At 41.9% G+C, this 27,981-nt stretch overlaps 2 protein-coding genes across 3 annotated transcripts in view; both read left to right on the plus strand.

Moving 5' to 3' along the window:
- The window catches only part of LOC104935790 (deleted in malignant brain tumors 1 protein), a 79,247-nt gene that overhangs the window by 47,134 nt on the left and 4,132 nt on the right, over nt 1-27,981 (plus strand). The window contains exons 1-5 of one of the 2 annotated variants that reach the window (XM_019256211.2): nt 23,681-23,814; nt 24,644-24,679; nt 24,778-25,092; nt 25,371-25,682; nt 27,032-27,346. In XM_019256211.2, the coding sequence (XP_019111756.2) occupies nt 23,784-23,814; nt 24,644-24,679; nt 24,778-25,092; nt 25,371-25,682; nt 27,032-27,346 (1,009 nt within the window). In that variant the 5' untranslated portion in view covers nt 23,681-23,783. Of the gene's footprint in view, nt 1-23,680; nt 23,815-24,643; nt 24,680-24,777; nt 25,093-25,370; nt 25,683-27,031; nt 27,347-27,981 lie in introns of those variants that run through there. The other variant, XM_027284836.1, reaches the window with a different exon arrangement.
- Nucleotides 114-19,097, plus strand: LOC104935789 (retinoic acid receptor alpha-B). The gene is made up of 9 exons (XM_010751683.3): nt 114-1,318; nt 12,218-12,372; nt 12,883-13,024; nt 14,238-14,398; nt 14,523-14,699; nt 15,732-15,936; nt 16,156-16,223; nt 16,446-16,536; nt 17,829-19,097. Exons 1-9 carry the CDS (start codon nt 1,120-1,122, stop codon nt 18,104-18,106), a joined length of 1,476 nt encoding a protein of 491 aa, XP_010749985.1. The 5' UTR covers nt 114-1,119; the 3' UTR covers nt 18,107-19,097.

The following is a 27,981-nucleotide window of genomic DNA, read 5'->3' on the forward strand; positions in this document are numbered from 1 at the left end:
TTTACTATTTGTAGTCACAGTATAGTCAGTAAACTACACTGAAAGTGGTCGGAAGGCACGCGCAGGGCAGGTAGGTGGAGCTCGTGCGCAGCTGGTGTCAGTCATCAAACCAGAGAGAGAGAGAGAGAGAGAGAGAGAGCCGGGTACAGAGCCGGGTACAGAGCAGGGGTTATCACAGGACATCGCTGCTGGACCTCAAACAACTAGCAACAGGAGGCGCACAAACCCAAAACCGCCTCGGATATCTTGACCTACCTCACCGCCGCCTTTACCTTCGGATATACCGCTACTTGGACATACGGCGGCAACTTCAAAGACATATATGACAGCGCGTGTCGGAGCGTTAATGTGTCACGGGTGTTTTTTTTCTGACGTTTGGACCGGAGCAGCTCGTCGTTACACCGACTGGACCTTTTTTTTTTTTTTACTTTTCGGTGACGGCTTCATTTACCGCATACACGGATTTAAGGGCAAGCTGTAACCGTCTTGTCATCGAAACAGGCTGTTCCGCTGCTCGCTACAAGGGTTAGCAAGCGATATGACAATTACATAAGCTCGTTTCAGACGCTAGAAAACATACAGCGAAACGACAGCGACGTTTGGAAAACCCGTACAGACCCCGGCAGGAGACGTCGAGGTCATAAACTCTCCTAACCGCATGTGTGTTGCTGTTGTCGGCACAGTAATGTTACAGCGTTTCTTTGCCGCGGCTGCCCTCTTTTTAATCCCGGGTGCTTCGAAGTAACGAGGGGCTGCAACTCCACCAGCACGGCGGGGAAGTCGGTGGCACTTGTAGCATTTGTCTGCGTTTCATTCGTCGTCTGAACTGAGGACGACACAGCGGACACCAAAAGACAGTGAACTGCCTGTGCTCCTCCAAGGGCTGAAAGGTCACCGGGACCGGTCATCTCCTTTCCCTCCTCCCCCTTCTCCTCCTCCCATCAGTCTGTTATGAAGATGTGAACTCTTCCCTCCCTTCCCCTCTCTCTCTCTCTCTCTCTCTCTCTCTCTCTCTCTCTCTCTCTTTCTCTCTCTCTCTCCTCGTCTAGGACGCTGTGATCTGTATTTTCTCTGTTTGCTACAAAGAGATCAAACGCGAAGCTCCTCGCCTCTCGGGGGATGTACGAAAGCGTGGATGTTGTGGGTCTCAGCCCCAGCCCAAGCAGCCCAAGTCCCGGCTCTTTTCTCAGCATGGACTACTACCACAGACCTCCGGGGCTCGGGCCGGAGAAGGGACTTCTGTCCGGTGTAGGAGGACTCCAGCGTCCGTTCGGAGGGTCCCTGGTGAGCGGCAGACACTGGAGCGGATCCAGCCACTGTGAGTCCCATTGAAAAAAAAGACTTGTAAACAGAAATTACCACAGGGCACGTCGTAATTAGTCAGTGTGGATGATTTAATTAGTTGAGAATGACACAGGGTGCTTGTGGGTAAGCTTATGCTGATGTGTGTTGTCAGCATTTAGGGGAGGGGGGCTGAGTGTAAGAGTCCACTGGGTCCATCGGAGGCATGTCAGTCCCTTCCTCTAGTATCAGGTACCCCACAGCCTCTTTTATAGTCTCTTATTAACTAAATGGGAAATGAACACCCTGTTCTGTGCAGCACTGACTTTTACTTGACTTTTTCCTGCCTCCTCAGCATGTTTCCTCAATACACTCTTTGCTTGTTTGTCCCGTAACAGCATTTACAAGCTTGTTTTACACCAGCTGCCGTTGGTGTCTGCATATCTTTGCACACAACATGTCTATCTGTGGACATGATGAATGACAGCTTTGTCAGGGGGTGTTGACACAAAAAAGGGAGGACTTTAACTCTGAAGTGAGTTCATCATCAGAGCAAGCTACTACGCAGCGGATCGTGTCAGGTTTTATGTCAGTTTGGCTTTATCCTGCACTGTACGCATGTAAGGGGTTCATAAGACACTGCGTGTGTTTTTGCAGTTTGTCTCATGTTGTTTGTCGACCCATCTTTGCAGTCCTTTTCCGTCACGTCGTTAATATAGCCGTGTGTCTACGCTGCGGATTATGCAACCTGAGGGTTTGGTTCGTGTTTTCAGTGGAGTGACTCAAGGTCAGCAGCTGCCTTTTACCAAATCTAGCCCGCCGTGACCTCAGGCCCAGTGCTTTTAGTGAGTTTGAATGAGCTTCCAGTGTTTACATCCCGACAACATAAAACTAACAGAGTTTGTAATGTATGGGTGGTTTAACACGAGAGACGTTTGGGTGATTCATGAATCAGCAGATTAAAGTGTTTTTACGCGGCGTTGATATTAAACACAGTGTAACAGCTTTTAAGTTTACTTGGAATTGAATTTGTCGCTCCCACTAAAAATAATATAACTGTTAAAAAAATCCTACATATAGGGAATCATAAAGCTAATATATTTAGAATACTTTACATAAGAAGATCTTTAAGTAGTCGTATCGGTGCAAAGTCAGCACACAGTCCACGTAGAAAAGGTCTGTTTTTATTCCGGCCGCTCCCTCTCTCCATTCACCCTCCATCTGGCTCGACCAGTGCTACGCTCTCTGACTCCAACCAACAAGTCCTCCTCATTCTGCCTGTAAGGGGTAAATCAGACAGATCATTTCATTTCATTGAGCATTTTGTTCAAGGTTTGTTCAGAGTCATATGAAATATGACAACATCTCTGGTTACGTTAGCTCAGTGTGAGCAAAATCGCTGGAAAACGCAATCCACGTGGAAAAGGTCTGTTTTAGTCTGAATAATCCTGTATCAGTCAGTTCTAATAAATCTATTATCTAGCAAAACTGCTAAACTTCTCAAATCTTATATGTTGCCCAGTCACAAGCAGTCGTACAGGAACTTTACTGAAATTTAAAAAAAAGGCTAAAAGCGGAAAAATTCAGATTTAAATCAGGAACTATCCGACGAACGTTGAAGTAAACAACACCAGGTTCAGTGCCAGCTTAAAATGCGTGCATTTCAGTCGATACGAGAAAGCCGTGAGGTTCAATACTCCAAGCCAAGACACAAATATCTGCTGTACCTGCTTACAGGACCCTGGGGGCCAATCCCAGCATGCACTAGCCAAGATACACAGGTACACAGAGGACAGGTTGCCCTGTCTATCACAAGACTAACATGCGTAATAAACACACACTCTTGCTGCCACTCACATGCCTCAGAGTCAAGCAAGCAACCCAAGGGTGATAACATGGTGGTGTCCCTGTGACACGGCCCTTGCACAACCAAGTTAAAGTCATAAAGAGAGAGAGAGTGGACTCTGGTCAGCCGCTGAGAGACAGAAGGAAAGAGGCCATAGAGACGTATAGAAGCAAGCGGGGAGCGCTCGTAAATTCAAGCTGTGAAGACAGGGAGTATTGCCCTCAGTGTGTGTGTGTGTGTGCGTGTGTGTGTGTGTGCGGGTGTGTGCGCGTCTTTGTGCGTGACTGGAATGAAGAGCGTCAAACGGGTTCAAAGGTCATAGGCCGTACACAGACGCAGGCGCACACACACACACACACACACACATTCAGCCTCTGCTTCATTGACATTCTGGGGGATAGTGGTTCACTCTGTGTGTGTGTGTGTGTGTGTGTGTGTGTGTGTGTGTGCGCGCGCGCGCACGTTGAGCAATGACTCACTGACAATTGGGAAGTGACCTACATCTCTCCCTCTCTTTATTTCTCTTTCTATCTCCCTCTTTCTTTCCTGTGTCAGCTGCCCAGTCATCACTTCCCTGCACTGAATGACCTCTCTTTCTGTCTTTTAGAAGCACGCACACACACACACACACACACACACACTCACACACTCTCAGTGACGCACATGCACACATACACATTCACTCAGAGTCACAGTTTGTCTGGGAATGTGAGGGTATACTGACCAAGTTTGACCAGAGTGTGACTGTGTGAAAAGGGGAGGAGGATGGTTGTGTGTCAGCGTTTGTTTCTACTTGATGTCTTCATTTGTGTGTGTGTGTGTGTGTGTGTGTGTGTGTGTGTGTGTGTGTGTGTGTGTGTGTGTGTGTGTGTGTGTCAGATAATGCTAAAGCAGTAGCAGCGTACTAATTCATTTAAAAAGTATGGATACTTTTGGCGAGCAAAACATTCAAACTTCGACACAGCAGCTCTGCAGAGCAGCGTTTCACAACAGATGACATGTCTCTGCCCTTTTGGTTTCCCCCCTCTGCCAACTTTCTTCCCCAGAAGTATGTTTCATGAAGAACTCACGTGTGAAACTGTAGAATACAAATTAGACTCTGACGGGAAACATAAACACAGAGAGCAGCTTCAGGCAGTATCATGGTATTACGGCGCTCCAGGGTATTTATAAATCCCGATGTTGTATTGAGGTGATGTATCGTCCTTGCTGTAGGCAGACATTTTCAATGCAACAATGTGATTTAGTAGCAGGCTTTGCATATTAGACTGAAGATTTTACGTTTCTATACCATGCACCTCGGTGAAATGTCAGGAAGGGATGAAAAACTAGATACCACCTTACGGCAGAGCTAAAGTTTGTTAGCATTTTGGTGTACTTTTGCATTTTCTGTTAGACCGTCGTCGAACTGAAACAAGTTCTCTAACATTTCAAACACGGTCAGGATGTCCCGATGAAGTTTTTTTTGGCCCTGATACAGATCGGAGTCCTTTTGATAGTGAGGATTTGCTGATACCGAATATGACCCCATGTTTATAATCATCCAAACGACACAGCTGCTCCGTGCTGCTCAGCCTGAAAATGAGATGAGAGAACTTGATGTTTGTTCCAAACACAAGTTAGTTAGTTTGCAGAGAGTAAAAAAAAAAAGAAGACATTCTGGTACTTTGAAACAAACTCCTAAATATGGCACGTGATATTCTCTAAGAGAATACTGGTCCTGGTTCAAAGTTAAACTAATTAAGTTGATAAGCTGATAAGATAAGTTATTGACATGATACGAATGAAATATTAACTGGGAGAATGGGACTTGTGAAACTAAAGTGATGCAGGTTTCGTTTGGCTTGTCATCATGTATTAACGTTAGTAAGGGACGGCTGATATGACTAGCCACCAGCGATGTCAATTTAACCCTTTCAAGGGAACGGTCAGCATCAGTTTAAGATGAAAAGCTGCTGTTTGCCATTAAGAAGGAGAGAGGAGAGATCTGACTGCAGTAAAGCCTCATATTACATTAGCTGGCTGGTAATTCTGGCTGCCTGATGAATCTGCTCTTATTACATTAGCTGATCACAGATAGACTTTGGTATTTGGTCTATATGTCGGCCAGTAAACAAAAGGGAAATGACAGTGAAATTCAGTAGTCATTAGTCTGAGTATTAGTTGAGAAAGCTGAGCTGACTGTGTGTTCCTGGTCAACAAGCACTTCAATCAATACTGAATGAGTTAGAGAAAACTCTGACGCATCACGCAGAATAAAATGAGACAATGCCGCTGTGCATCTATTTAAATTTGTTATAAAAACGTAGCCTCGCCGCGCACGCGACATTGAGAGCTTTGCCTTCGAGCTCACAAATAAAACCGCCACGAACAATCAGAAAAGAACTTTTTGTTTCTCTGATTCGCTGCTTTGTTATCGCTAACAGCACTCCCTCTCTCCATTCACCCTCCACCTGGCTCGACCAGCCAACAAACCCTCATCAGCCTCCTCCTTCTGCCTTGAAACTGAATATTTAGTTCAAGGATTTTTTACATTGTTACAGGTGACAGCATCATGAGATATGACCACATTTCCAGTTACATTTAGGTCAGCGTGAGCAATGAACAGTCACTGCTTCTTGGTAATATTGGATTTATAGAATTGTTGCAAACGTGTGATGAAATACCACGATTTGTCAGATATGACTTCATATAATTAGCCAAAAGCAGACTTCCCTATCTGGTTATTTTCTCTGTAAATGCTCTCTCAATTAGATATCTGCTATCTGGGCTTAACAGTGTGTCTACAGAAATCATGTTTAAGAACATATGTCTGCATCTTGTTAACTGCCCCGGGAGGAAAAAATCCTGTGCTGTGATTAGAGCTCGCTCTCTAAGCTGATAGAGCATGCTCTCTATTGGAATAACTGTTTCTTGGCATAAAGCCAGGACTGCTCTGGGGTGGGAGGGACCATTTAACAGTATTTTACATCAGATTTGGAAAACAGCTTACCCCAGCACTGGCTAACATTCAGTATTGTCACTGTTGGACTTCAACTAAACTTACATGAAGATACAGATTGGCTGCCGTGCCCGGCAGCAAAGATGGACGGTGACTCTGAAAGGTTTTAACCATGCATTATTTGTAGCCCTGGCCAGAATAAACCCCAAAGCTCATAATTAATGTAAGGAAGTCATGTTTTGTTAATATTTACATTACATGTTTCTTGTCTTTATACATTGAATATGTACAGTCTGTGACAGCCGTATGTAAGGCAGCTGCAGGTGTCATCATTGAAAAGCCGCTACATGCGTGGCATTGTGCATTCCTGTATTGTATAATGACAATAGGTGTGACCTTCCCTTTCACCTTGGGAAAGCTTAGAGAGGAGATCCTGGCAGCGATAACAGAGACAGAGCCACTGATTGAAGACTGATACACCCGAGCACAGCTGAACACAGCTGGGCTGGAAGCTCCGCAGAACTCCATGAAATATGATGCGGAAACATTTCTTTGTTCAGTGTAACCATAAATCCATCAGTGCACTTTACTTTTATTGGGAGGGACAGCTTTTTGAAGACAAACAAGACGGAGTCTGTGTCCAGAAATCACTCCCTGTTCACTAAATAGTGCATTATATCTAATGTCAGCGTGACTGAAAGAATGGAAAAAGTATTGTTTATGGCATATACACTACATTTGCTTACAGTCTTGCAATGCTCAGTGACCCATTTAGAGATGCAAAGCTGTATAATATATTTTGATGAATTCAATTGGTTACTGAGATGTGAGTGCTACACGTCTCGTGAATGTCGCAAACAAGCGGCAACATGTGTGGCTGTAATTAGGGATGCACTGAAAATTCGGCCACCAAAAGACCCACATCACCGAAACAACACGGCCGAAACAGAATTGTGATGACGCAAGCAGGAAGTGCAGCCAGGATCTGGATAAGAGTCAACATGTCTGCGGTGTGGATGTATTTCAATATCTCGTAGCAGACGTTATTCCGTTAATTGCAGGACTGAGGCGTCTTTTAAGTAGGGATGCACTGAATATTCGGCAACCGAAAGTATTCGGCCGAATATTGCAAAAAATGCCACATTCGGCTTTCGGTGAAGTGGCCGAATAGTGGCGTGACGCAATTGATGCAATGAAACAACGTGTGCGGTGATCTGGCCAGGGTTGCTGATTCTTTTCTCATTCACAAACAATAAATCCACGATGCAGGATATAGGAAAAACACAGGCAAGAAATCCATCATACACTGCCCTTTGGTGGAGCTATATACTTCTCTCTACATTACAGCGTCTCACACATGCAAGGTGCGTTCAATGACCGTCGGAATAACTATGATGCGTTCATGAACGTGGGAAAAATGGAAATTCACCGGAAATATAATAAAACTAAATAGTATTTCTTTCAACAACAAATTGTGATTAAAACAACATGGGCTTTCTAACAGTATGAATGAAATAATAATTATACTAACTGGAAATTCTACTGGAATATTTTAAGGATATTAAATAAACATTTACTTTCTTTAAAAATGCACGTCTACAAATGTATTCTTATCTATTTATGCAATAGTAAAAAAATTTAACAACAGCATTTCATATTCGGTTTCGGTATTCGGCCAACCATTTCATTTTTATTCAGTTTCGGTTTCGGACAAAAATTTTCATTTCGGTGCATCCCTAGCTGTAATAGCCAATACTGAAGTGCCAAAAGCTGCAGTTCCTCAAACGTCCACTTGAGGCTGGCTCCAGAAGTGAGTCAGTCTCCATAAGACCATAAGCCTGGTACAAAAAACAGTTTTGGTCTCTATAGCTAATTTCCCCATTCATGACAACTGATCTCACCTGTTCAGATTATATTAAGGCTTAAAGTTATGCAGAATTAACAGTGTGGCTGGTTTGATTGACTGGTAGGTGCCATTACAGATGGCTTGTTTGAGCACCCAGGCGTCGTTCAGCCCCGCCAATGATCCATGTCCTTGCCAGTTTTTAGATTAGCCAGGAAGTGAAAGAAGCAGGACTACCAAGATGGCGGGGGCCAAAGATGCATATTGTTAGTTTTAAAACGGCTCTTCAGAGACTGGCGGGTGATGCCACACATACGCTGTCCATTCTTTTTACTGTCAGTAGTCTAGCCTGCACACAACAGGCCTCATTAAAATAGTTTTTAATACCATCTTTGCACTAAAATTGTACTTAAACAATATTTAGTCAGATGACTGCACTCTACTGTAACTGTCATTATTATTTCATTATGTTTGCTGATGAGTTTCTATAAATGCTATTATCCTCATCTGATTAAAATGGGAGGATACCCTCCTGAGTCACACTTTTAAAGACAAGTCATCATTATTCCTATCTGTTCACATACTGTGTCCTTCCCCTCAACAGCAAGAAGTCTTTTCAGGGAATCGAAACCCATGGTTGGGAGCTGCACATGTTTTTTGGGTCATTTTGCCGTCTGAGCAGGTTTTGCACACTAAAGCAGAAGTGGGAAGCAATAGGAAGAGATCAACAAACACTCAGATGAAAACAGAGTGAGACACTTGGAAATGGGAGGAAAGAAGAACAGAGAGAAGCTCAAAAGAGGTCAGACAGTGCTGAAGGGAACTGTTGGCTAGTGTGTCAGTGAGAAGAAAGCAAAGACAAATAGTGGAGAGATGAAGAGGAGAAGGTGGAGGGACGGTATGATGGCTGAGGAGGAGGAGGAGGAGGAGGATCTCTCTCTCTCTCTATTTCCCTGTGTGTGTCTCTCTCTCTCTATGTAAACAGAGCAGACCAGTAGAGGGGAGTTGGGTCTCCTCCATAGTGGAATGTCTGGTATGGCTACTAAAGCAAAAGGGGGGATGGGAGACGTGTGTGTGTGTGTGCGTGTGTGTTAGGTTAGAGGTTAGAGGAGGCAAAATGAGAGAGGGAGAGGCAGAGGAGTTGCGGTCGTGTCCTGGTATCTTAATCTCAGGGGTCGGGACCTTTAAAATGTGTCGGACTCAGTCTTTGTCAGAACTCTGAACAAAACTAAAACAACCGCTTTAACAAAATGAGGCCGAGCGCAGAATTTGGGGTGGGATGTTATGGTTTACTCCTCCACCGTAGCTTGGACTGACTTGAGGAAATTACATAAGAAATCAGAGAACATGAATGAATTCCTTTTGATAACACTTTAATCCAACTTATTTATTATTTAATGAAAACAAGCTCTTTATCTGATGCATTTTGCAAAGGGACCATAGATCACATGGACCAGATCGTAACCCTTCAGTTTCAACACACCGAGTTTAGATTGGATTTGATTGTAAGGACATTGTGTGGAGTACAATTAATAAATTCAATACAATAGTGACAAAAACATAAATTATCAGAACAAAGACAAAGCCTTCTTATTTTACTTATAAAACATAGAGGCTGTGTGAGAGACAGCAAAGTCAAATGCAGCTATGGTGAGGAAGAACAAATATATTCATCCACCTCCAGTTCTAAAAAAAACAATGAAAGATTCTCAGTTTCAATTCAATTTAATTCATATAGCTCTAAATCATAACAAAAGTTATCTCATGAAACTTTCCATACAGAGCAGGTCTACACTGTACTCTTTATAATGTTATTTACATAGACCTGACAATTCCCACCATGAGCGAGCACTTGGCGATGGTGGCAAGGAATAACTTCCTTTTAACAGCAAGAACTGAGCTCATTGGTCGGTGATGACAGAAGCATTTCTGTTACTGTGTAACATTGCAAATTTGTACAAGCCCCCAAAACATCACATAAAGGCTAGGAAAACATCAGGGGAAAATCCCTGCTGCACAACCACTCAAACATCCAGAGGTCCAGTAAACATACTCCAGAGCTTGTGACTGATTGTCTAAGATATGGAAAAGATTAATACTTTGTTTGACAAACGCTACGTAGTGCCTTCACACAATGGTTCTGTTGCTCTACCTGCTCTTATACCAACGTTAAGTGTCGAGAAGCAGTCAAAGCATGATGTCGAAGCTGAACTGTAGAATCGTACATCAGCTTGACAGTTGGTTTTTATTAGTATTGACTTTATCATCGGCGGTCTGCGCCTACGGAGTGTGAGGATCCTCATGGATCAAACTCTTGCTTGGATTGCTACAGGTGAGCTGTATGCTAATTACATTTTTCAGAAGTGTTCTAAAAGGGTAGTCAAGAGATATCCTGCAGATCTCGTGCAATTACATATGAGCTGTCTGTTTGGTTTTTAAGTCTGTTCATGATATAGCGTACTGTTTGTATTGTAAGGTAGTCCTAAGAATTGTCGGAGAAAGCGTGATCTCTCTCGTTCTGAGGGGAAGAAATCATGATTCATCTTGAGATGATAGTTGTGACGCCCTAACAGATGAACAGTTTAAAAAGTATTTTCTCATGTTGCTTGCATTCTTTCAATCTTCCCTTCAAATCGAATATGATACTGTTCAAGGAGCTTGTTATAACAAAGCTCACAGACAAACTCCTGTTGAAACTGGACATAAAACCACACATTGTTTGCTTCCCAAAGAGGCGTTTTTGTCGGGATACAGACTCATTCATTGTTAGGTGAACTGTGGGTTTTGTATTGAGTACTCACTGTATAATACACTGAAATTGACTTCTCATTGTCTTTGTGCTTCTCGTGTCTCCTGGTGCCTTTTTAAAATGATGATTAGTGGTTGTTAAAGGACCATGGACTGAAAGACATGGGTCCATTTCATATGGTTGACTGATAACTAAAATATTCTCTTTGTCGGACTTGAACTCTGACTGGCACTACGGCTCCTAGTTGAACCACTAATTTGCTGGCCTTTAAGATTTTTAAGGGCCTCTACAGGAGTTATCTAATATGTGCACTAAAGTCCACAGTGACCCACACCCCAGAGAAGTTTTACGCATACATTTAAAGGAATAGTTTGTGGAAGAAGTGTATTTACATTTAGTTTTTTTTTTATGCAGCCACACAACAACAATATTGTTGGCATTTTCATTTCTCAGGCCTGGTGGTCCACCACAAGACATAAAGTGTTAATTAGTGAGCTTCAGAGGTGCTGGTAGGCAGATTTTGTTACCTTGGGACACCGCCAGGCCAGCTGTTTCTCCGTTTCCTGTTCGACTGCTGGCTGCAGCTTCATATTTACCAAACAGACATGAGAGTGGTATCAACCTTCTCATGTAACTGTTGGCAGGAAAGCGAATGAGACTATTTCCCAAAATGTCAAATTAAGGAACTTGATGAACAAATTCATACTCCTAATGTTTTCTTCTGCTGTCGACGTTCACCCACCCTGCACCCTGATGTTGTTTGTTGATACCATGTTGGTAGTCCTGCCTCTGCCGTCTCCTGGCTATTCTAAAAATCTGCAAAGACATGGAAGACCTGAGGTGGGCTGAATGACCCTGGGTGCTCAAACAAGCCATCTGTGACGGCACCCACCTGTCAATCAAAGCGACTACGTTCTTAATTTTGCATAACTTTAAGTCTTAATATAATCTGAACAGGTGAGTTGTATATAAATTCACCCTCAGTACAGTTGTCATGAACAAGGAAATTAGCTACAGAGACCAAAACTGTTTTTTGTACCAGGCTGTAAACATGTTTATTTCTGCTGTGAAGTTGGACATTTTAACACGGGGACTTATGGAGACTGACTCGTTTTGTAGCCAGCCTCAAGTGGACGCTTGAGGAACTGTACCCAGGTTTTTGGCACTTCCACATCGGCTTCACATCACAGTGACAGAGGTTGCTCCTCGGTAAACAGCGTTATTCTTTTGTCTCTGTGTTCATCAGTCCTTCACGGAGCAAAGTGGTGGCAGCAGTGGTGCAAACAACAATATCACTTGTCAACTCCAGGGGGGGGAAGATGAAACTTTGTAATAGTTTAAAACTGTTGGTATGAAACTTCTAAACAAATCACAGGGTTACAGAAACAATGTTGTGTGTTGCAAGTAACCAGACGTCCAGTATTATAAAGGTGTTCCAAATCCTACAGCGACTAACGTTAAATATAAAGTGAAGACATATGACATCTTCACGATTATGATTTTAATCTTAGTCTTACTAAACGGTACTAATTCTCCTCCCTCTGTCTCCTCCTGCAGCTATAGAGACGGAAAGCACGAGCTCAGGAGAGGACCTGCTCGTCCCCAGTCCCCCCTCACCTCCACCTCCGCCGCGCATCTACAAGCCCTGCTTCGTATGTCAGGATAAATCTTCAGGATACCACTACGGAGTCAGTGCCTGTGAGGGCTGCAAGGTAGGCAGCTAAACACGTGTGAACTAAACTTCCATCAACACGACACAAAACAAATTACAACAACACTCAATCCGGATAACTGGGACACATGCGTGTGTGAACAGATGCAGACTACGCCCAGAAAAACCTGAATTAAAAATAGTCGCGTGGGACTACCGGGCATTTGCATAGTGTGTGAGCAAAGAGGTCACGACCTTTGCACCTCGCCTGGGATTTGTAAGCTTCTTTGCTTCATCTAATCTCACACACACACACACACACACACACACACACACACAAAGAATCTGTGCATGGATTTGTGTGGTCAAGCTCATGTCCCGTTAGACTACGTACTAACTTTCCACCAGCTGCCCATCAACAATAAATGTAACGCTCCTAAAGTTGTGATAGTGAAGTCTTGGTTCTAGTACCGAGGTTGTCCCTGTTTATATGCATATGTGTGTCCATGCTGTGTTCTGTTCAGTTTTCTGAGTCAGCGTCCTCAGTCAATGCCTCCATTTCTGTGGTCAGGGTTTCTTCCGGAGGAGCATCCAGAAGAACATGGCGTACACGTGTCACAGAGACAAAGTCTGCGTCATAAACAAGGTGACGAGGAACCGGTGTCAGTCCTGCCGACTGCAGAAATGCCTCGACGTTGGCATGTCCAAAGAGCGTGAGTACAGTAGTGTTATAATCAGTTCAGCTGTGTGTGTGTGTTTGTGTGTGTGTGTGTGTGTGTGTGGAGCTCAAGTATGAGCTTCTGAAGGCACTTCACTGCAGAAGGTTAACGTGTGTGTTTGTGTGAAATTGCTCTGTAGTTGGCAGGAATAAAGAAGAGAAGCAGTATGATTCACAGTGAGCTGTTTCACCTTGATGTTTGTCTCCATCTGGTGGCCAAACTCATTTATTACATGGCCCACACAATCACCACCATTCACTTCGATTAACTATGGAGCATTTAGCACCACTACCATCAGCTTCTTCAGAGATTTCAGAGGTGCACGCTTGTAAACTGCCTGAGGATCATGTATGAACCTCTGTAATATCTTTTTGATTTTTAATCACTTTAAATCAAATTTTTAATTCCTGAATCAAATGTTTAGTGGGTTAGCCCAGTGCTGACACACCAATAACATGTTAACGGTAATTAGCGCCGCAGTCACGCATCATCCTAACAAGTGATCCACATGTGCTCATACGTACATGCATACATTTCTTTTGTTCTGTGGAACTAATGCTTCACTCTTTTACTCTGACCCACATGTCAGAGTCTCAACAACTGTAGGATTCAGTTGTTCTTCATGCTCTAGTGCTAAAAAGTCTTGATTAATCTTAAAATCACAATACTTACTTATTATCGTGACGAGAAGCACATCAGCATACCATCCCTGCTCTGCTGCCGAAAAAGTGGGCTAACTCCAGCTTCGTCTGTCTCAGTGTCAAGTTCACCTCTGTTTTTTTTTTTTTTTTTAACGGGACACGAGATAGCCGAGAGCGAGTCAAAACACCTGTGCACATTGACTGACCTGAATGAACATCCTCGAGTGCAGCACACAGAAGAAGGGCAGAGCAGAGACACCTCAAGCCTCACTTTTTTTCATGCAGGCCTGTTTGTATAAATGTTTTCACAGGCTCAGTAGTACTCCATGGTCAGATAAACTCACTTTTATTTGTGAAACTGATAAAGTGTCTCTATAAGCGGTGGTTTCTGTCCAGAAAATAAGAGAAAGGTTTTCCCTTGGTTTTACAAGAAAGTAGCAGCCAGAAGCATAAATGCTCCCAGAAGATTTCAAACCAAAAGAGCAGCCTCCTGATTGGAGATGTTCAGTGTTCTGTGTGAATTGTTTGTTCAAACTAAAGACCTAAATCTCCTGTTTGATCATCAGTGGTGCGAAATGACAGAATGAAGAAAAAGAAGGAAGAGAAGAGGCAAGGCGAAACGGAGATCTACGTTCTGTCCGCAGACACGGAGCAGATGATTGAGCGAATTCGCCGAGCCCATCAGGACACATTTCCCTCCCTGTGTCAGCTGGGAAAATACACCACGGTACATACACACACACACACACACGCACACGCACACACACAGACACCAATACAAGTATGTTTTAATAAAAAAAAATGCAGATCAAAAATCAAAAGAACTCTTTCTTTACATCCCCATCCTGCAGAACAACAGCTCCGAGCACCGCGTCTCTCTGGACGTCAGTCTTTGGGACAAGTTCAGCGAGCTGTCCACTAAATGCATCATTAAGACGGTGGAGTTCGCCAAGCAGCTGCCGGGCTTCACGACGTTAACCATCGCTGATCAGATCACCCTGCTCAAAGCCGCCTGCCTCGACATACTGGTGAGTTCATCACTTTTGTCACACACGTGGATGTGAGTGACATACTTAAAAAGTTAATCATTTGTTGGTTTTGGTTAAATAGTAACAAAACATAAAGGTGGTGCTGAAAAGTGGAGAGAGTGCCGCAGCCCAGTGAGACCAGTTCAGCTTTGCAGCTCATGTTCGAGTTTAAGAGAGGAAAGGTTTGAGTTTGACTAGCTGGATTATCAGCGATATTGGGTGCCTTTTCTTGAAACGTGTTCAACTTTTCAACGTGCCCGTCATTGTCAGGCTTCATGAAGTGACTACTCACAGCCTGGATGGGGAGGGACAAGCTACAGTAATCTCGTTAAAATGTTAAAGAGATTAGCCACCGTTGTTGATTGTTTATTTTTCTCTCCATTGGGGTGTGAGAGCTGATTTGTCTGTTATGAAGTTGCCTCTCCTCTCCATTTCACACGGCTGTAATGTATGCACAAGGTGGTGAGAGGCTCACTTAAAGCAAAGATTGTTTTGTTGTGGTAGCATACGATGAAGAACATATGTGAGACATGGGCGATCATTTCTAAGACCGCAGAATGAAGCCAAGCTTTGCAAAATAAAAGTTAACTGTTTTATTTCATGGATTGAAAACAGCATTGAAAATACAAAAGCAAACTGTCAATAGGAAATACACTACTGGTCGAGTATTTAAATCCACGCTGGAGGACAGCAGCAGGAGGTTTGTGCTGGGTGGAGCTGAAAGCTTATTTTTACACATTGCTTTTGTTTAGGTGTTCAGGGCTAATGACGCAGTCTATGCACCTCCGTAACTTGTTTTACGAAGTGTAAACTGGGACAAATCAATTATCTAGTTATGAAAAAGAGGACACACACACACACACACACACACACACACACACACTCTCAGAGGAAGTTACACCGAACGACGTCAACAAACACAAACCTGCCAGACGTGGCAGAGCGCACAGTTTTGACACAGCGGGAAGTTGACTGTAAAGAGTCTCCTGTTAACGATTCATCTCATGTCGCTTCCTTTTTTTTCCCCTCCAGATTCTAAGGATCTGCACCCGCTATACCCCAGACCAGGACACTATGACCTTCTCCGACGGGTTGACTCTGAACCGCACCCAGATGCACAACGCTGGCTTTGGACCGCTCACCGACCTGGTGTTCTCCTTCGCCAACCAGCTGCTCCCACTACAGATGGACGACGCGGAGACGGGATTGCTCAGCGCCATCTGCCTGCTCTGTGGAGGTACTGCACTCAATTTCTCAGGAATACGAAAGAAAATAATCAATAATGTGATATGATGAAAAACAAACATATCGACAGAAATGAGTGAAGACTGTTCCTACATTCACAAAGAGATGATGTCAGGCTGTAAAGGTTCCTGTGGTGTGTACTTGTGTTGCACTTTATAAATGTGTAATACAGCCTTTTTTGTGTCATAACGTGTGCTGCTTGTGTTCGCAGACCGTCAAGATCTGGAAGAGTCAGACAAGGTGGATGTTCTTCAGGAGCCAATTGTTGAAGCCTTGAAGGTTTGCCATCACATTATTATATTCTAGTTTTATATTCAGTTTAACCCCAGAAGGAGACTTACTGTTGTTGTTTTGTGTTTTTACCGTTGGTTAAGGATTTGTTGGTAATATTCGTTAAATAATGGCAATAAATGTGTTCAAAAAGGTGTGCGACGTGTATCAAGATTAGAGAAGAACACAGAAGATGAATATAAATATTCCTCCATGTCGTGTGTGTTTTAGATCTATGTGAGGAGGAGGCGACCTGATAAACCCTGTATGTTTCCCAAGATACTGATGAAGATTACCGACCTCAGGAGCATCAGTGTAAAGGGTGAGACACACGCACACACACACACACACACACACACACAGTGATCAATGATGAGTGATGGCTGGTCATAATTTACTTGGGTGGGGCTACAGACCACTTCTGCTTTCACTCGAGTAATGTTGTTGGGGTTGGTGCAGTGTTCGTGAGCAGTCGACTTCCTGCTGTGTGACATTTTCTGGTAATCGCTGCAGTGAAATCCTGATGATTTGAATGAATACGTCAGATGAACGATGCAGTATTCCAGTATGCTCTGAGTTTCTCGTCTGTTAAGCTTCTGTCTATGAACCACATTTCCTGTGGATGTTTCATATTAAAAGCCTACCAGGAAGGGGATGAAATATACAGTTTGAGTCCAGTAAAGGCTTTTCTCAGGGTTATTTACTTTTATTTATATTTATTATAAATATGATGATATCATTATTACTATACAAACTAATACAGGCCTTTTTTTAAGAATGTATAGTATAATCACTTTTTTAATGAGAAGGAGGAGGAGGGCTTTGAATAGAGTTTCAAAGATAGGAAGAAAAGATAGGTTCACACATTTCTTTTGTCACAAAAGTGTTGTGTCATTCAGTGTTGGTTCTGGCAAATGTAGATAAAGACATTTTTCAGCAGCATATTGAAAACTATTTTTTATCTTTTGGTAATGACAACACAGTGCTAGTAAAAAATAGTAATGTGTTCCTTCAAAAATAATAATTTGATGACCCAGACCAAGTGCAGAAACAGAAAAAAAGAGCTTTCATTGGACAGGACCTAAATGTGGCAGTAACCAATAACTCTCTCTACCAGTACTAGCCAAACCCCCTCATCATCCCTATCATACACTGTTTGTCTGGAAAGTTTGGTGTTTCTCAATGTTTCGCCTCAGATTTTTTCTCCCACGACACACTGATTGTAAATCAAACAAACAATCAGTGTGTTGATTTTCGGGTCATTCACCATTCAGATGATTGCGGTTCGATCCCCGGCTCCTCCAGTCTGCATGTCGAAGTGTCCCTGGGCAAGATACTGAACCCCAAATTGCTCCCATCAGTGTGTGAATGCATCTGAATGGTTAGCTCCTAAAACTGATGAGCAGTTGGCACGAGTGTATGAATGTGTGTGAATGGGTGAATGTAGTGTAAAAGCACTTTGAGTGGTCGGAATACTAGAAATTTGCTACATAAGTACAGTCCATTTACCTTTTACCATGGTCAGAACTCACATGAGAAAACGCTGACACATCCATAAACATCCATGACTTGTTCTCTGAACCTGGACTCTCTCTCTCCACCTCTTTCTCACAGGAGCAGAGCGAGTGATCACACTGAAGATGGAGATCCCCGGCTCCATGCCTCCTCTCATTCAGGAGATGCTAGAGAACTCTGAGGGACTGGAGGGGCATGGAGCTGGGGGAGGAAAGGGAGGAGGCGGAGGAGGAAAAGGTAGAGGAGGAGGAGGAAGCAGAGAAGAGGAAGAAACAGAGCTCGGAAGCTGTCATCCAAGTCCATCACCTAAATCAGTTCCCTCCTCAAGCCCAAGCCCGGCGCCCTGCTCGCCATCTTCTCCCTCCCTCTCCACCTGAAGATCTGCACTGAGCAAAGCAGAAAAACTTTATTCTAGCCAGGAGGGAGGCTAAATATCTTTATAGAGGTGCTCAATGAAAGCAGGTAAACGATGCTGTGTGGACTGTTTGTGCTCAGACGTCATGGTTTTATATCTTATCTTTTTAAAACACCTCAAAGGTTGATTATATGCACACGTGAACTTAAATGAAGGATTATCAAGATGCCAGAATGTGGACACAGTGATGAAGAGGACTGCCTCTACATCACACATTTCCTCCCTCGTGAAAAAGTCCTGTATAGTATGCAAAGTCATGTGTAACATAATGTACATAACGAAAAAAAGGCTGTGAAAGAAGACAGAGACGGACTGATACAAGAAGTTATTTTCCTAAATGTACATGTGTATATACTGCATTTCCACAATACAGCTGTAAAGAGTTCTTCATCACCAACACTCACACGAACCCACAGACTTCTGCTTTCCATCCCCTCACAGACACATCAGGGAAAAATTAAGGTCCTTGACTCAGTTTTCCTTCACGAACATGAGATTTTCTATGTCCTCTATAAGAGAATATGAATTTGTTTTCAGATGCAGCTTCAGCAACTCAAGTGACTTAATTTCAACAAACTGTGAAACATAGGAAACTCTCATTTTGAGGTGATACAACGTATCATCATTGAACCAAAGCTACCAGGAGTACAACCCCCACCAATGTAGCAGATTTATAGTTTAATGAAGGTAATATGGAAATCTCATCATCAGTGATGACAGGTGACTGCCAAAACATGTCTTAAAATGTACGAGCCGTCTTTAGTTTTTAATATTTCGCACCACTAACTGTCCTAGTCCGTTTTACACAATGCCACTGCCTCACTACAACATACTCTGTCAGGTACAAATCAATTTCTGTGTTCTCCTTTTTAATGTACGATGAGGCAGCTCTCATCGGAAAGTATAAAAATACAGGGAGTTTAATAAAGACGTGTCGTTTTCTTCTATCCTGAAATACGTGTGCTCTTTTGTGGAAAAACAGTCCAGTGTGGAATCTATTCTGATATTCACGTAATGTTATACAGCATAAAATGCACAGGAGATTCATATTCAAACATTAATATTAATTTCAAATCCTCCATACAGCTTTATCTTTGCTTTGTACATAGACTCTAGAGTACATGTACAAACAAAGGAAATCAAAACAAAGTGTCAAACATCAGTGACATATGAAGAAGTTAATGTATAATGGTATGAAAACCAAGCAGATAAAAAGAAAACTGTTGATCATTATTATTGTTATTATAGGTCCAGTGTGTGATTTGGGAGGCTATTTACAGAATATGGCAAAAATAGAATATTCAGAACTTGTTAATGTTTACTCACTTAAATAAGAATTGTTATGATTTTGTTACTTTGGAATGAACCTTTTATACCTACAAACGCTGCAGGTCATCCTCTGTGTTTCTATAATAGTCCAAAAGGCCTCTTTCTTAATGCATAATTATGAGGAGAAAAAAAATCTAGACCCATTTAAGGACAGAAACTTTACCTTCCTTAAGCCGTTTATGTCATAAACAAGAAAATAACCTCCATTAGATTCAGTCATTTAAACCACACCAGTACAATTCTGCCCATTCTGCTTTGGTGAGTGGAACTGGAGCTGGATATAGGGATCTGGGCAAGCACCTCAGCTCACCAACATCACAGATGCTAGTTAGATGGCTATCAATGATATTGCGTGTAACATAAAAGAGCGGCAGCTTGATAAATGAGCACCTCTTAAAAACTTTAGGGTTAAAGATTAATGATCTGTTGACAAAGGGAAGTATTTCACTGCCCTATTGAGTGACTAATCATCTGACATTACTCACTGTGCTCATACAGCTGTTATGTGATATTGGTTTTATTTATGAATTGTGAATGTTTTCATTTTAGGAGATTTTTCTTTTTCCATTTTCAAAGGGGATTCCACAAGGTTCAATACCGGGTCTTGTTTTGTTCCCAATTTAAATTAATATTACATCCCTTAACAAACTGCGATGTCTCTCTTTATGCAGAAGATACACTTCTGTATTGCTTTGCTGATACTGCACACTCAGCCACTGAAATCCTACAAATTACAAGATGCACTTTAAAATCTGGAATTAGTCCTGAATACAAACAAGACTAAGTACATGCTTTCCTATAGAGCCAGAGATATTGTGGATAATAGTTTGTACATTAGCACTCTGAATGGATGAACTATTAAGAGGGTCCTATAGGATCAGAAAGATCAGAAAGTGCCACCAGTAAGACGCAAGCTAAATATTTCTCACCCAACTTCCCAGATGGAAAGTCAAAGGGTAGTGACAGCATTTCTGCTGCAAAGCTGGAGAACCCAATACATGGGTTCATACCCTAACAGTTTCTTCCACAAAGTGGAATTAATTAAGTACTTATTCATGGTCCAGGGACCAGTGCAGCAACACAGCAGCGAGATCATCTCAAGCATAGATAACTCAATTTTACTCCCACCATCGCCTTCAGGCATTTCTTGTTGCATAGACTGATACAAGTTTGTATTTCTTGACCTGCAGTATCTTCACTTTACCTTGCTGTGTTGGCCACTGTTCTTCTGTTGAAGTTGATCACAGCTCTTCAGCCTTCTCCACTAACAGCAAGCTTCTGGATCCCCTGAACAGGACTGTTGCCGATGGGGTTTGACTCATTTCTTATCACCTCTTGGGCCAACAACTCTGAGAGTATGAGATACATTTTGTTCACAGCATTTGGGTTGATTGAATACTGCTGGATGGACAGTGCGCAAACTCTAGGTCCAACTTTCCAAAGTCATTTTTGAATCTAGCCCCAGAAGCCACACCTTCAGGTCTTTTACTGGACATCAGCTTATTTGAACCACTGGACCTTGTTGGAAGAGCTCATGCAGTCTCATGCATTTAACTAAATTCTGTGGGGCTATCAGCCACACTGTGTTCTACCATACTCTGTACAGCAATCTTGTTGGTCTTCCAGCTATTTCTGCAGTTAGTTAGCATGCGTTTATAAATGTAAGTATAAGGAAATGAAAGAACTGGTGGAAAGCACTAAGGAGACTGAGCGGACACAGATGGCTGAGGAAATGAGGAAGTACCTTGATCAAAATATAGGGCTTGATTTAAAAAAAAAAAACACATTTAATCGGGACCTGAGATGTTGTGGTATGGTAATTAATGGATTGTTCCAGAAATGGGTATAATATAATATTCATGTAGCATAGTTTATTTATGTCACACAGTTGATCAGGCGATTGATCAGGAATATTCAGAAGGGGAGAGACTGACTGACTGACTGACTGACATTGTATTCCATCACTCTTATTGCAGAACCTGTTCTGAAGACCTCTGCAGAGACAGGGAAGAGGTAGAGAAAAAAGATCAAATGCAGATTCAAGTTCCCAATAACAAAATAGTAGAATTTAATAAAAATCTAGACTCCCACTCACTTTTCTGCCTGTTTTTCTAGCTGATTCATGTAAAGAAAAAGAAAAAAAAGTACAGTGTATCAGATTTAGAGGAATCTATAAACACTTCTTCCACATAGTATGCTACTTCAAACCACCACGTTTCTCTACAGTAGCCCAGAGCAGACCAAATTAACAAAATCTAGTGGGCAAAACATTAAAATTAAAATTCACTGACAGCAATGAGCTCCACGAGACTCCCACACTGCAAGTATGTAAGCTTGTTTCTCTACATTGTTTTTTCATAACAGTCAAGTAGGGGGGTTAAAGTTAATCTTTAACTGACGTTATGCTGGAGGTCTTCTTCAACAAGCACTAGCCTTAGCTAATATGTGTCAGCTAGCCAATTGCACACTAACAAGGCCAACCAGTGGCTTCCACGAATTCACCTGGGAAGCCCAAACCAGAAGTAAAAGTCTCTTTCTGCTGTTAAAAGTCACTGAAAAACAAACAAACACAGAAATTGTTAAGCTCGAGCTTTGGCAGAACACTGAACCCACAATGCTGACCACAAACAGAATTCGCTTGTTGTAGTTATCACAAAAGGTGCAACAATGAACTGTCAGAGTCTGGAAGGGTCGACCAGAGTTAAATACTGCAGGAGCTGATGAGGTACTGAGAAACAGGTGTGGGAGCAGAGCAAGTGAGGATCCATGGGGGCGTGGTCGGAGAAACGAGGTCAGCCACACCCAGTCTCCACAGACAGGAGAGACAAAACAAAATAGACAGAACACAAAGAGCAGGGAAAACACAGAAAAATAGACAAACCTGGCAAATACTCATAGAAATGGTCATGTTAAGCAGGCTGCCTCGACTTTGGAACAGCCAGAAGAGACCCACCTGAGGACCTAAGGCTCACAAGGTGTCAACATGTTTGTTATGTAACATGGAGCCAGACCCTGGGACCCTAAAACAAAGAGAAAGCTAGTAAGTAAGAGAGTCGGAGAGACGGGAGTTACAGTAATCAAGTCTGGAGAATATTAATGCATCAATAACTTTTTCCAAGTCAGAGCAAGATAGGATTGTTTTAATTCTAGAGATGGTTTTGAACTGAAGGAAACAAGACCGAACCACTTTTGTGATGTGTGTTTCAAAGCTGAGATTTGAGTCAGCAATGACTAATTTACAGGCATTGGGCTTTACACAATCGGAATAGGAACCTAAACAAGTTTGAATAGAGCTGGTGTGGATGGAGGGATTAGGCAATATGATTTTAGATCATGAGTTGTTAGGTTTCAGGAGTTCACATCCATAAGACAGTCTAAAACAGTAGCTAGGCCTCTAGGGTCAGCAACAGGTCTCAGCAGGAGGTATATCTGTGCGTCATCTGCATAGCAATGAAAAGAAACATTGTGGTGTTCAAGAGGGACCTAAAATTGAACCTTGAGGTACACCACAGGTAATGTGAACTGAAGAATATGAATAATTACCTAGTGACCGAGAAGGTTCTTTCTAAAAGGTAATAGTAAGACCAACCAAGTGCAGTGTCCTTGATGCCCACTGAGGTTTTAGGACAGTCAATTAAAATAGTCATCTACATTGTCAAAAGCTGCACTGAGGTCTAAAAGAATTAAAATTGTGCTCTCTCCCCTGTCAGCTGCTAAAAGGACATCATTAGTTACTTTGAGGAGGGCAATTTCAGTGCTGTGAAAAGTTCTAAAACCTGATTGGAATTTTGCAAAGATGTTATTATTACTCATAAAAGTTAAAAGTTGGAAAGAAACCAATTTCTCTAAAATCTTGGATAAATACAGAATTTTTTTATTTTTATTTTAGAAGATTTTCCTCCATCTGGATAGGTAAAGGATGTTAAAGAGACAATCCATGAAATACAAGCAATTTATCGTTTATATGTTGTGAAGCACATGAAGTCGGTATATGAAGTCTGTATGCCAGACAGATTGCGGTGTTCCACTGCAAACTGCAGTGTTGACACTTTGACCACTTAGTGGTCAGAGCTCCACTGAAATAGAAAAGACATGAAAAAATACATATTAAGTTTACCAGCACAGAGGTTGGGTTATGAAATGCCATCCTACCAATTCCTCTTTGTTTGCTATTTATGGTTTATGTTGATTAGAAATGCCACTGTCAACACAAGCAGAGAAGCAGTAAACCAGACTGCAACGCTGCCTCATTGTGTCTGTACCAACCTGCTGACCCTGGATGCTTCTCTTAGTCACCTGCATGAACCAGGATGTTGAAATTTCTATCTGCCGTGCTTTTAGGTGAGTAAAATACAGCCAAAAACATCTGTGGCAAGAATTGTCAGAAGTATCAGGTGGTGTACATTTTTCATAGATTATTTTGTCGTCATTTAGCTCATCCATGATGGCAAGCATGCATTCTTTCATGGTGTCCAGGACCCAGGTAGCTCTCTTGGTTTGCACATGACCATATTTTAGAGTCCTTCTGCTGTGATCCCCTAGGAAAAAATTGGTCTGAAAAGTTTGCTGTTTCTCAGTGTTGCCTCTGAATATTCTTTAATGCGTTTGTTACAAATTAAACACATGTTTGATGGCGTTTGAAGACGGCAGTGTGAGGGAATGTTCACTTGTATTTGTCTCTGTCCTGAGGGTATATAGATGAGCCAGAGAGGACAGCTTTAGAATTGATCATGTCATGACATAAATCCTCCATTATCATTGTCCAAGCTTCAATAATCCTTCCAACGTAAGACATCTTGGACTCTTGTGCACTTTTCCTCCACTGACTGAACTCATTGATGAATAGAATTCTCCACAACAGGTAATAATAAACAAGTACTTGCCACTTGCCAGAGTTTAGTTGACGGTCATTTTTATGTTGAGTTGAGATGTTTTCAGTGAGTGCTAAGCATGGCCACTCACATGAGAAAATGGTGATTGCCAGTGTGCTACATCCATAAACATCTTGCCTGATTGATTGATAAGATTAAAGTGAGGCTCACTTGTTAACTTCTTCCATACACTATGTAGTTTATTTGGGAGGTTGCCTCTGGGTCTGGGTCTTACAGTATAATCATGGAGTACAAGTTATTCAGTAGATTTCATAATGAACCTTCTTTCTCTCCTACAGTTTTTCTTTTCTTGACCTCATTGCCACCTGCTGCAGGTCAGTCCATTCTCCTTTGTGATGTACAAAATGCTTCCATTTATGTTCTCTGTGAAGTATTCAAATGAACTTATTGCTATTTCTTATGTGTCTGACAGGTGCACAGATCAGGTTAGAGGGGTATGGGTCTACTCAGTGTGCTGGAAGAGTTGAAATCTATCACAACAATGCCTGGGGAACAGTCTGTGATGATGACTGGGACTTAAATGATGCTCAGGTGGTGTGCAGACAGTTGGGCTGTGGTACAGCACTGAGTGCCCCTCAGTCGGCCCATTTTGGTCAAGGAAATGCAACCATCTGGCTTGATGATGTGATGTGTTTTGGAGGAGAAAGTTCTCTAACTGAGTGTCAGCACAGAGGATTCAGGACACACAACTGTAACCATGCCAAGGACGCCAGTGTGATCTGTTCAGGTGAGAGCTCAGTTTTATCTTTATCATTTTTAAAGGAAGTGATAATCCACCTGTGTCCTGCATGTTACCTGTATCAGTCAATTCAAATCACTCTGGCTCCATGTCGCTTTCTTCACTGCTGTTCATGCAGTTGGTTCCAGAGCACTAAAAAATGATGACATATGGGTTCAGTCATGTCTACATGTCTACAGTCACGAACAACAGAGAAGACTTTTTTTTCAGTTCTGGCAGTTATAATATAGAAATGATGTGTAAAATATATATTATGTGCTTCATAGATGGTCAGATCAGATTAGCTGGTTCTGGATCTACTCTGTGCTCTGGAAGAGTTGAAATCTATTACGACGGTGCCTGGGGGACAGTCTGTGATGATGACTGGGATGTAAACGACGCTATGGTGGTGTGCAGACAGTTGGGCTGTGGTACAGCACTGAGTGCTGAGTCAGCTCACTTTGGTCAAGGAACTGGACAAATCTGGCTCGATGATGTTGCCTGTTCAGGAAGTGAAAGTTCTCTAAGTGAGTGTCAGCACGGAGAATTTGGGATACACAACTGTAACCACAGGCAGGATGCTGGTGTGATCTGTTCAGGTGAGTAGATATTTATATTTACAAAAATTCAATTCAATTCAGCTAACCTGACGTTGGTGTGTTTTACATCTGCGGATCTTGTATTTAGGTGCAAAGTTAAGTCTAGACATCACAATTTACAAAGACAAAAGGAACTGTTATCTTATGTTAGGAAGGGGGAGGTTGGGCATCTCTAGTGGCTGAAACATTGAATTTACCATTACACATGTACATATGTCACTGTACATGATGTGCACTTTAAGACTTAATTTGCGAAGAGTGGGGGGAACAGGGTGTCAGTGGAAACCCACAGCTCATTTTTGGTGAGATATATTTGGCACGTAGTTGAAACATCCAGGAGTGGATGTCTGCAGATCTTTAGCTGTTCTGTTCTTTTGTATGAGATGGAAAAATGTAAGTTCCTGAATAGAGAAAACAGCATTAGCCTAAATCAGAAGAGATGGTAACACTTTCTATGACAACCACATCTATAGTGCATTAGGGGGGCATTCATAATGACTTTATGACTACACACACACTAAACACACATAATGCTGTATGTTGAACTGTATCAACCATTATTCTAAATGTAACTTGTAATAAAGTAAAAATAGAAATGGATGATTATGGATGCTCTTAGCTAGTTATAAACTAGAGGCTGACTTATGTATCTTATAACACATTATGACTCAATATTCTAGATCTAAACAATTAACTGTTGTAAGAACTCATAGTGTGCTATAGTCCAGGGTCAGTAATGCCTGGAATCCAGGAATAACACCATACATTCTTCTAAATGTATGAAGATGCATCACACTTTACCAACAATGAAGCATTATGATGAGGCATGCATTGTTATAGATGTATCTACTTCACTTTACTTTACACATTCAATAACTTATGACACTGCATGACTGTTACAGCATACTGTGAGTTCTTTCTACAGGTCATTGTTGAGGTCTGTGTAGGTAGTCATAATGTGTTATAAGCCCCATCAGTCAGCCTCTAGTTTCAAGCATTTCAAGTTATATATCTCTAAGTTATACATCTATGTTTTATGACTGTATCAGAAAGAAATGTTTTGAAATGTTTAAGTGTCATAAGGCATTACAAGTGCATAATAATTCACTATGAATGTCCCTATAACACATATATATGAGGTCTTCATAGAAAGTGTTAGTGTGCTAAAGAACACCCTAAAATAATCAGAAGGATAAACTTACATCAAACTGGCACCAATCTAATTGTACTACCTATAAATTGTTAAAAAGTTCTCCATAACATTTTGTTCACTCTTTAATCACTTGGCTTAACATCACTGTAGTGCTCATTTTCATATTCATAGTCACATGTCTTCATCTGGCCAATAGGTGTGCAGATCAGATTAACTGGCAGTGTGGCTGCCCGGTGCTCTGGGAGAGTTGAAGTCTATTACAACAACACCTGGGGAACAGTCTGTGATGATGGCTGGGACTTAAAGGATGCTCAGGTGGTGTGCAGACAGTTGGGCTGTGGTACAGCACTGAGTGCCCCTCAGTCGGCCCATTTTGGTCAAGGAACTGGACAAATCTGGCTCGATGATGTGGCCTGTTCAGGAAGCGAAAGCTCTCTAACTGAGTGTCAGCACAAAAGTTTTGGGACACACAACTGTGGCCACGGTGAGGACGCTGGTGTGGTCTGTTCAGGTGAGAAGACATTTTAATCACTCATCTTTAAATTCAGAAATAATGTTGAACACCATTTTTCTGGATGTTACCTGTGTCAGTCAATCCAAATCACTCTGGATCTATGCAGCTTTCATCTCTGCTGTTTGTGCAGTTGGTTTCAGTGTTACCACAGCATATATAATCAAAGCTGTTTCACTGTTTTAGATTGAAATCAGTATAATCCAGGTAATAATCATCTGATACTGATGTGCTGCATCAGTCTGACTCAGTTCAGAGAGATCACAGAGCTTGTCGTCTATCTTTGAATTTATCCAAAGCTATCCTCCTTCTATCTATGCACAAACATGATGGAACAAAACATTGTTTCATTGGTCAATAAAGATAAATGCTGACCATAGAGGGAAGACAATATGCAGAGTCAATAAGCAGAAAATAAATCAGCAAAAATGGAGATACGTGGTTTTCACTGGACAGCGACTATATGTACGAAATACATAGAATTTCTACATGCATGATGACATACTGACTGTCCCAAAACCACCAGAACATTATTGGCGGATACTATTAATAATGATACTAACAGTAATTAAAGGACAGGAAATCACACAAGCATTGTGAGGAAAGGGTAATGAATAATTATAGTGATAATAATC

The sequence above is a fragment of the Larimichthys crocea genome, chromosome XII (assembly GCF_000972845.2).
Source record: "Larimichthys crocea isolate SSNF chromosome XII, L_crocea_2.0, whole genome shotgun sequence".
In the NCBI taxonomy this organism is placed as follows: Eukaryota; Metazoa; Chordata; class Actinopteri; family Sciaenidae; genus Larimichthys; species Larimichthys crocea.